The sequence below is a fragment of the Chrysochloris asiatica genome, unplaced genomic scaffold (genome assembly GCF_000296735.1).
Source record: "Chrysochloris asiatica unplaced genomic scaffold, ChrAsi1.0 scaffold00047, whole genome shotgun sequence".
In the NCBI taxonomy this organism is placed as follows: Eukaryota; Metazoa; Chordata; class Mammalia; order Afrosoricida; family Chrysochloridae; genus Chrysochloris; species Chrysochloris asiatica.
In genome coordinates, this window is record NW_006408565.1 from 7,484,708 (window position 1) to 7,495,629 (window position 10,922).

General features: G+C 36.9%; 1 protein-coding gene across 6 annotated transcripts in view; it reads right to left on the minus strand.

The window, feature by feature from the left end:
- The window catches only part of EPB41 (erythrocyte membrane protein band 4.1 (elliptocytosis 1, RH-linked)), a 256,505-nt gene that overhangs the window by 139,132 nt on the left and 106,451 nt on the right, over positions 1-10,922 (minus strand). For 4 of the 6 annotated variants that reach the window (XM_006862207.1, XM_006862203.1, XM_006862204.1 and 1 more), the window contains 2 exons: positions 5,810-6,022; positions 1,173-1,277 (listed from right to left, as the gene is read on the minus strand). In XM_006862207.1, coding sequence (XP_006862269.1) covers positions 1,173-1,277; positions 5,810-5,863 — 159 coding nt within the window. In that variant the 5' untranslated portion in view covers positions 5,864-6,022. Of the gene's footprint in view, positions 1-1,172; positions 1,278-5,809; positions 6,023-10,922 lie in introns of those variants that run through there. The other 2 variants (XM_006862206.1, XM_006862208.1) reach the window with 1 other exon arrangement.

Below are 10,922 nucleotides of genomic sequence, written 5' to 3' on the forward strand. Positions count from 1 at the left end.
GGGTTGCTCCTCAATGTAAAGAAAGCAAAAATCCTCACCACTGGACCAGTAAATAACATCAATGATAAATGGAAAAAAGATTGAAGTTGTCAAAGATTTCATTTTGCTTGGATCCGCTATCTACACTCAAGGAAGCAGCAGTCAAGAAATTAAATGACATATTGCATTAGGCAAATGTGCTGCATAAGACCTCTTTAATGTGTTTAAGAACTAAGATGTCAGTTTGACAACAAAGGTATGCCTGATCCAAGTTATGGCATGCTCAGCAGGCTCATATTCATGTGAAAGTTGGATAATGAACAAGAAAGACCATAGAAGAATTGATGCATTGAGTTACAGTGTTGGAGAAGAATATTAAAAGTCTCATGGACTGCTAGAAGAACAAACCAATCTGCATTGGGAGAAGCACAGCCACAATGCTCCTTAGAAGCCAGGATGATGAGCCTTCCTCTCTCATAATTTGGACATATAATCAGGAAGAACCAGCCCCTGTAGAAGGACATCATGCTTGGTAAAGCGGAGGGTCAGCAAAACCCAAGAAGACCCCCAAGAAGATGGGTTGGCACAGTGGCAGTAGTATTGGGCTCAAGCATAACAATTGTGAGGTTGGTGCAGCACTGGGTAATGTTTCATTCTATTGTCGCTATGGGTCAGAACCAAGTTGACATCACTTAATAACAACATTTTCTCTTATAACATTTTTCTCAAATTATAATTGTATATTACCTTATAACTATGTAATTATAATATAATGTCATAATTATGACACACTGATAATATTAATTATACACCATCATTCCAACAAATATTTACTAGGAACCTTTTCTGTGTTCAATACAATACTCACTGTATAGTAATATATGAAGTTACTGATATAGCTTTACTACTCAGGACATCATACTACCTAACTTTCTCTGTCACTTAAAAATATACTTCCTTTCCATGATAAACAACACATCAGCAATGGTCTTTTTTTTTTTTTTTTTTCATGTTAATTCTTGAGGGAAAATAGCAACAACAACACAATCTGAAAAACAAGAATAAACAAGAACAACCCTAAACATAGTGACTTATATCGGCAGGAATAAATATATTCTTAAAACAACAACAGTAAGAGAACTGAAACAATTTTGGGGCGAGTCAGCATCTTATATTAAAAGCAGTCTTCTCACCTTAGAGGTTGCATTATCCCAAATAGCTAGACCAAAGTAGTCTTCTTCCAAAAGATTGAGATGCTCACATACTCGTTTAAGTAAGTCTTGTCCCTTGGCATGTTTCTGCAAAGATACACATATTTTAGTTGAAGTTTCCTTGTATCATCAACAAACAAAAGTCCTGGTGTGGTGCTACAGGACAAAGCACTAAGCTAAAAGGTTGGTTTGAACCACAAAGTCGGTGGTTCAAACTCATCAGCCGCTCCTTGGAAACCCTATACAGGGTCGCTGTGAGTCGGAACCAACTCAACCGCACTTAACAACAATCCAATTTCCTCTTTACCCTTAGTTACTAACAAACCTTTAGATAGCTACACACTGTAACTAGAAGAACATGTATTACAAAACTGTTTCTCAGTTTGTCAGCATTCATATGCAATGTTACTACAGTGTTTTGGTAGAAGTGCTATAATTCAAAGACATCCACATTCTCTCCATCCACCATCCATCACCTCTATCCCAAACTTCACATTCTTTATTTTTGGTACAATACTTCCTGGAGCATGCTATGGGTTACAGTCAATTACCATGACCACCTGAACTGTCAACAATGACAGTTAATTGTAGCTGTGGAGATCATTAGATTCCCTGCCATTCCCAGACTAAATGTTCCAAGAAATAACATCTGGAGGGGAAATAAATAAAAGTATAAAATTCTAGATACCTTGCAGGCAGTATCAATTGAAAAGTTTGTTTAAGTGGCACTATGAATCATTTTCTTTATAATTCTTTACTTAGAAAATCAAGCCACCTCTATCTTTGGATCTTGTAGAGGGTCAGCAAAAAAGAAAAGAGCCACAAGAAGATGCACTGACATAATGACTGAAACAATGGGCTCAGACATAGTACCAATTGTGAGGATGGTGCAGGGCCAGGCAGTGTTTCTCTCTGTTGTATATAGGGTTGCTATGGGTTGGAACTGACTCCACGGCTCCTAACAACAACAATATTCTAGGGAGGAAATGTTCTAATTAGAGGCTGAGATTTAGAGTAATGAAGTCCTGTCTCCTTCATTTATTAGCTAAGCAACCTAGTTGATTTAATTAAATTTTATGAAAGTTAGCTTTTTCTTCTTAAAAATGATGAAAATAGTTTTACCTGCTATACCTACTTACTGGAATTGCAGAAAAAAATCAAAGGTACGAATACCTTGTGAAAAATACATGGCAAAATACTTCAAAAATTAGAAATCATTTTTTTGGACCACACATCTGACATGTCTTTCCCTCAATAAGCTGAATTCTTTATAATGACTATTAGTAATGAAAGAGTCCTAGTGGTTCAAAAGTTAAACATTCAGCTGCCAAGTGAAGGGTTGGTGGTTCGAATTCACCCAGCCATTTAGTAGTAGAAAAGAACTGGCAATATGCTTACAGATTACAGACTAGAAAACCTTATAGACAGTTCAACTTTGACATTTGATCCTAACAACAATTGTAAGTTACATAGATGTTCATTCATTTTTCAGACTTAATTCATTCATATCATTTTCTTAAAAAAGAATAATTTGGGTCTTACTCATGTAGAGGTTCACAATTCCTTACAATTTCAAAACCAAAAGTTCAAAAAAATAAAATTTAAGATTTCCACTGAAATTCACTTGAAGGCAAATTCTAATCTGAATTTTTGCAAGACTATTCTGATCTTCATTGATCCTTCTTAAAATGATTCTTCATATATTTTATATTAGAATAATATATATGATCACAGAAGTGCTGTTACAGACACTCCTGGCTGTATTATGAAATGTGGAAAATATGTACTCATTGCCGTTCTAAAATTCAAAATATTCTGAATTATGAAACACATTTATACCCAAAGGAGTTTGGTGCAGCAGTTAAGTGTTAGCTGCTATCGAATAGGTTGACAGATAGAACCATCAGGCACTCTGGAGGACAAAGATTATGTCCCCGTAAAGATGAACAGACTTGGAAACCAACCCTATAGGGAAGTTCTACACTGCCCCATATAAGGCCTTTATGAGTCAGAAACAACTTGACAGCAATGGGTTTGGTTTGGGGTTTTACATCTGGATCTTGGTCTGAATGGGAAAAAAAGTTGAAAAGTTTCCCCATCTCTTCTGGTAGCGTGGTGGTTACGAATTGGGCTGTGAACCTTAAGGTCAGAAGTTCGAAACTGCCAGCTGATCCGCAGGAGAAAGATGAAGCTTTCTGCTCCTGTACAGATTTACAGGCTTGGAAACCCTGTACAGGGTCTCTATGGGTTGGAACCGACTCTACGACACACAACAACAACAACAATCTACCTAGTAGCAAGAAGCAGGAAAAGCAGCCCCTAGGTCTTCTCTAGTTACCAGGTACAGTAGCCATTTTCAAAGTTCAGCAGTACATTTTTCTTTTAAAAGATAACAGGAAATAAGTACAAATAAATATGGTGGACTTTTAAAACTATTTATGTTTGGATATATTTGCATTAAGGAGCTCTGGTAGCGTAGTGGTTATGAATCGGGCTGCGAACCGCAAGGTCAGCAATTCGAAACTACCAGCTGTTCCGCGAGAGAAAGATGAGACTTTCTGCTCCCGTAAAGATTTACAGCCTTGGAAACCCTGTGCAGGGTCGCTACGAGTCGAAACCGACTCCACGGCACATAACAACAACAACAACATATTTGCATTTATGTGTAAATAATTTAATTCAGAGATTTAGTTGAGAACCCAAGATACAAGTGAATTACATGCTTTATCAATAAAACCTTATACTATCTGTGACCATCACAATAGATTATTAGCATATCATCAGAATCCTGGTGTAGTGCTGTAAGATAAGCACTGGACCACATGGTCAGTTTGAATCACAAGGTCGGCAGTTCAAATTCACCAGCCACTCCCCAGAAATCCTATACGGGGTAGCTATGAATTGGAACTGACTCCATGGCACTTAACCACAACAATAACAATTCTAGTTTTTGGACTCTCCTGACATGGCACTCACCACACTAGACTGCTAAGTAGAATGTCAGCAATTCAAACCCTCCAGCTACTCCTTAGTAACCTATCCAGGGTCACCATGAGTCAGAACTGACTCCAAGGCACTTAACAACAAAAATTCTAGTTTTTAAAAAAATTAATAGATTTTTAAAGGTTTTTAATTGTTCTGAAGGAGCAAAAATGAAAACTGAAAAACTCCGATGTTTTATTCAATACTAATAACTATTATTTCTGAAAGTAATATAAAATTTTAAGAAATACAGTTGTTGTTGTTGTTAAGTACTGGGAGTCGGTTCCAACTCATAGTGACCCTGCACCGGGTTGCCGAGGCTGTAAGTCTTTACGGTACAGTACTTGATTTAAAAAATTTATATACTACTTTGACTAATTTCTAGAACTTATAGAAATTTAAACATCTCAACAAATGAAAAACAAATAACCTAATTTAAAAAATGGTAGAGGACAAAATAGACACTTCACCAAAGAAGACATTCGGGTGGTCAACAAACATGAAGAATGCTCACCTCACGATCACTAGCCATGAGGGAGATATAAATCAAAACCATAGTGAGATATCATCTCACCCTAGCATTAATAGCAAAATTAAAAAAAAAAACAAACAGAAAACAACAAATGTTGATGAGTTGTGGCTAGACTAGAACTTCATATACTACTGGTAGGACTATGAAATGGTATAGCCACTGTGGAAAATGGTATGGTGTTTCCTCAAAAAGCTGGAAACAGAAATACTGTATGGCCCAGCAATCCTTCTTGGTATATATTTGGTATATATCCTAGAGAAATAAGAGCCATGACACAAATAGATATATGCACATCCATGTTCATAGCAACACTATCCATAATAGCAAAATGATGGAAACAACCTAAACAGCCTATCAGTGGAAGAGTGGATAAACAAACTTTGGTACATATACTCAATGAAATGTTAATGCAACATTACAGAACAATGAATCTGCAGAAGGCCTTATATTATAACACAGATGAACCTGCTGATTAAGATAAGTCAATCACAAAAGGACTAACACTGTATTAGTCCATTATAGTAAAAAGTTTAAAAAAAAAAATTTTTTCTCATTGAAAAATATATTCTTTGATGGTTATCAGGGGTGAGATGGGAAAGGAGAAAGGGTCACTAGCTGGAAGGTAGACATGTGTTCACTTGGCTGAAGAAAAAAATAATAAAACTTTTAAAAAGAAAAATAAATAAATAAAGGCTTATTAAGGTTTATATTTAGAAGACTAGAAATGTTATATATAGTCATTTGGGGGCAAATAAATTATGGAGATAGCTGTAATTCAAATTGGAAATGGCACCCGGGAATGCTAGTCATGGAAGGCTACTCTACAGATAACAAACCTATTCTTTTTTATTTTTTAACAAAATAATTTTTATTATAAAAACTACACATGCTCATGTCACAACATTTTGATAAATACAGAAAAAAAAGAAAAGATTAAGACTATCTCATAATGTCCCTATACCCACTTCAAAAATCACTTATAACATTGTAGTCCATAGATAAAGCTATTACACTGGGATTTATCTCAGGCTACGACACCACTTATCCAGCCCTACATGAAACAATCCTTAAGGTTTCTGACTACTGGAAATTAAAATTCACTCACCTCTACAACACATTCATAAACTGTGTCATCCAACAAGGAAATCTTGCAGTGCATGTTTCTGTGTCTTCTGACTGATTTCTGGGAAGCTTTTAATTCCTCTTCTGCTTTTGATTCAGGACTTTCTTCTTTTACTTCTATGTTGGAACACTCTTCAAGTCCTTCTTCTTCCCTAGTTTCAAAATCTGGATCTTCTCTGTGTTCTTCCTGTGCAGGCTACAGACCCATAACATCATTAAGTCAATAGTAAAGACATTTCATATAACATGGCATCTACACTTTTTCCTATAATAATGTCACAAATAAAAACATCAACAGAAGAAGAAAAATTTAAACAAATAAAAGAAAGTGATGTTAAGATTAAATAACTGTTTTTCTAATAAAGGATCAAAATAACCTCCCACCTCACCCCATCCCTCAAAAAATAAAAATAAAAAAAGTTTACAACTACTATTCTTGAAACTTTTCAGATGGCATTTTATCTTTCAAAACAATACATTAAGGTGCTCTCAGCATTAGATAGTCTTCCTAATGATGCCATTATATAATGTTAAAAATCAATCAAAACTTTAAAATTTCTAACGCAAGCTAATAAATTTTAGTAAGATAGACTTGTGAATTACAAAATGAAATGGTATCTGCTACATATTCTCAGACTCATCTGTCAGTTTGTTGTACTGTGGTGGCTTGTGAGTTTCTGTGATTCTGGAAGCTATGCCACGGGTATTTAAATACCAGCAGTGTCACCCATGGTGGACAGGTTTCAGATGAGCTTCCAGATGAAGACAGACTAGGTAGAAGGAGTGACGAACTATTTCTGAATATTTGGTCACTGAAAACCTTATGAATAGCAGAGAAACACTGTCAGATACAGTGCCGGAAAATGAGCCCCTTGGGTTGGAAGGCCCTAAAATGCAACTGGGGAAGAGCTGCCTCCTCAAAGTAGAGTTGACCATGATAATGCGAATAGAGTAAAGCCTGTGGGAGAAACAGCTGTAAAAATCCACTGAAAATTGGAACATGGAATATACGAAGTATGAATCTGGGAAAATTGGAAGTTGTCAAAAAAGAAATGGAACACATAAACATTGATATCTTAGGCATTAGTGAGCTGAAATGGACTGGTATTGGCCATTTTGAATCTGATCCAGATCAGTCATGAGGTACAATGCTGTCTGTGATAGGATAATATCCATGCGCCTATAGGGAAAATCAGTTAATACTACTATTAATCAAATTTATGCACCAACCACTAAAGCCAGTGAGGAAGAAATAGAAGAATTCTGCCAACTTCTTCAATCTGAAATTGATCACACATGCAATCAGGATGTATTGATCATTACCAGTGATTAGAATGCAAACGTTGGGAGCAAAAAGGAAGGATCAGTAGTTGGAAAATATGGCCTTGGTGATAGAAATGATGCTGGAGATCGCATGATAGAAATCTGCAAAATCAGTGATTTGTTCATTTCAAATACCTTCTTTAGACAGCATAAGAGACAACAATACACATGGACCACAACAGATGGAATACACAGAAATCAAATTGACTACATCTGCAGAAAGAGATGATGGAAAAGCTCCACATCATCTGTCAAAACAAGGCCAGGGGCAGACTATGCAACAGACCACCAATTAGACATATGCAAATTCTAACTGAAGCTGAAGAAAATGAAAACAAGTCCATGAGAGCCAAAATATGAACTTGAATATATCCCGCCTGAATGTAGAGATCATTTGAAGAACAGATTTGATACATTAAACACTAAAGACTAAAGACCAGAAGAGTTGTGGGATGACATCAAGAATATCATATATGAAGAAAGCATAAAGTCATTAAGAAGACAAGAAAGAAAGAATAGGTCAAAAATGGATGTCAGAAGAGACACTGAAACTTGCTCTCCAGCGTAGAGATTCTAAAGCAAATGGAAGAAATGAGGAGGTCCAAGAGATGAACAGAAAATTTCAAAGGTCAGCCCGAGAAGATAAAGCCAAATATTACAACAAAATGTGCAAAGATCTGGAATCAGAAAACCAAAAAGGAAGAACACACTGAGCATTTCTCAATCTGGGGGAACTGAAGAAAAAATTCAAGCCTCAACTTTCGTTACTGAAAGATGCTCTGGGCAAATTATTGAATGATGTAGAAAGCATCAAGAGTCATTGTATCAAAAGGAAATGGTTGGTGTTCAACTGTTTCAAGAGGTAGCATATGATCAAGAACCTGTGATACTGAAAGAAGAAATCCAAGGTGCAGTGAAGGAAATGGCAAAGAACAAGTCACCAGGAATTGATGGAATAAAAACTGAAATCTTTCAAGAAAGTTAGGCGGCACAGGAGGCACTCACTCATTTCTGTCAAGAAATTTGGCCGACTGATTGGAAGAGATCCGTATTTGTGCCCATTCCAGAGAGGTGACCCAATGGGATGTGGAAATCATCAGACAATCTCTTTGATATCCCATGCAAGTAAAGTTTTACTAAAAGTAATACAGAAATGGCTGCAAGCATACATTGACAAAGAACTTCCAGAGGTTCAAGCCAGATTCAGAAGAGGCCGTGGAATAAGGGATATATCATTGCTGATGTCTGATGGATCTTGGCTGAAAGCAAAGAATATCAGAAAGATGTTTACCTGTGCTTTATTGACTACGCAAAGGCCTTCAATTGTGTGGGTCATGACAAGCTATGGACAACATTGCGAAGTATGAGTATTCGGGAAAACATAATTCTGCTCATGAAGTATCTATACCTGGACCAAGAGGCAGTTGTTCAAACAGAACATGGGAACACTGAATGGTTTAAAATTAAGAAAAGTGTGCGACAGGGATGTATTCTCTCATCATACTTATTCAACCTGTATGCTGAGCGAATTAATCCAAGAAGCTGGGTTCTATGAAGAAAAACATGGCATCAGGATTGGAGGAAGATTCATTAACAATCTGCGATATGTAGATAATACAACCTTGCTTGCTGAAAGTGAAGAAGACTTAAAATATTTACTGATGAAAATCAAAGAGCACAGCCTTCGGTATGGACTGCATCTCAATGTAAAGTAAACAAAAATCCTCACTACTGGACCAGTTATCAACGGAGAAAAGATTGAAGTTGTCAAGGACTTCATTTTTCTTGGATCAACTATCAACACTCATGGAAGCACCAGTCAAGAAATCAAACAATGTATTGCATTAGGCAATACTGCTGCACAAGACTTTTTCTTAAGTGTTCAAGAGCAAAGATGTCAGCTTGAGGACTAAGGTGTACCTGACCCAAGCCATGTTATTTTTAATAACCTCAAATGCATGCGAAAGTTGGACAGTGAGTAAGGAAGACTATAGAAGAATTGATGCTTTTGAGTTATGGTGTTGGAGGAGAATATTAGAAGTGCCATGGGCTGCCAAAAGAACCAACAGATCTATGTTGGAAGGAGTGCAGGCAGCATGCTTCTTGGAGGCCAGAATTGCCAAACTTCGTCTCTCATACTTCCAACATATTCTCAGGAGAGACCAGTCACTGTAGAAGGATATCATGATTGGTAAGGTGGAAGGTTGGAGAAAGAGAGGAAGACCCACAACAAGATAGACTGGCAAAGTGTCAGTATCAATGGACTCAAGTGTGACAACAATAATGAGGTTGGCCCAGGATCGGGCAGTGTTTTGTTCTGCTGTGCATAAGGTCACTATGAGGCTGTTCCGACTCAATGGCACCTAACAACAACATATTGGATCAAACTGACAACAGCAAATCAAAAGATTAGATGGAAATCTTAGGGGACAGTGAACTTATGTTTGTGAAAAGGAAAGTGAGAATCGATGCACAAATCATCACTTAAAGAAGTACAGCCAGAGTGCCCCTTGGAAGCCAGGATGGCCAGAGTTCATTTCTCATACTTTGGACATATTATTAGGAGGGACCAATCCCTGGAGAAGGATATCATGTTTGGTAAGGTGGAAGGTTGGAGAAAGAGAGGAATACCCACAACAAGATAGACTGGCAAAGTGGCAGCATCAATGGGCTCAAGCATGGCAACAATTGTGGGGTTGGCCCAGGATCAGGCAGGGTTTCTTTCTGTTGTTGTGCATGAACGGTATGGACTCGATGGCACCTAACAACAACAACAAATTGTACATATAGAAACCATTGGATTGGTGTATGTTTTGTGTATATTCTCAACAATAACACCAACAAAATAAATAAAATTTAGAAAAAATCCATAAATTAGAGATCTAGATATGAAATAACTACTTAAATGAAATTCTACTACAGATATACAAATATGGTTGTTGTTGTTGTTGTTATGTGCCGTGGAGTCGGTTCCGACTCATAGTGACCCTGTACAGGGTTTCCGAGGCTGTAAATCTTCACGGGAGCAGAATGCCTCATCTTTCTCCCACAGAACAGCTGGTAGTTTAGTATTGCTGACCTTGCGGTTCGCAGCCTGATTCGTAACCACTACGCTACCAGGTTAGTCAAATAAATTTTAATCCACAAAATTCTGACAGGACTTGTCCTGAATTATAATAACCATATTAATTTTTTTAGCTGTAAATAAATATCCACCTCCAAAAGATCTAAAATAGTCTGGTCCTTTTAATTTTAATTAGCAATACTAATTTGTTTCTTTCTCTTAATATGTAGACAAACACCTCCATAAAATCTATCTTAACTCTGAATTAAGAAGTCTCAGTGAATGAGATTTTATCTAAAATTAAGTTTGCCCAGATCATCTGCTTCAACTTCAGTACAAATGCTATTATCTTTAGACATTATTTTAAATTCTGATTCAAATACAAGACATAATAAAATAGGTGCAGCACAGGTGAACACCTTTTGAAAGTATCAGTCTTCCTGGAAGGTTATGTAATTAAAACTTTTCAGTATTCCTAAAACAAAATTAATGATATTAATATATGGAGGGTTTCTTTACTTTGATTGTGAAACTGTTCATGTTTATTGGTTGAGTAAGTATTGTTGTTGTTGTTGTTAACTGCCGTCAAGTCGGTTCCTACCCATAGCGACCCTGTACAGGGTTTCCGAGGGTGTAAATCCTTACGGGAGTAGAAAGCCTCATCTTTCTCCCGCGGAGCGGCTGTTAGTTTCGAACCGCTGACCTTAAG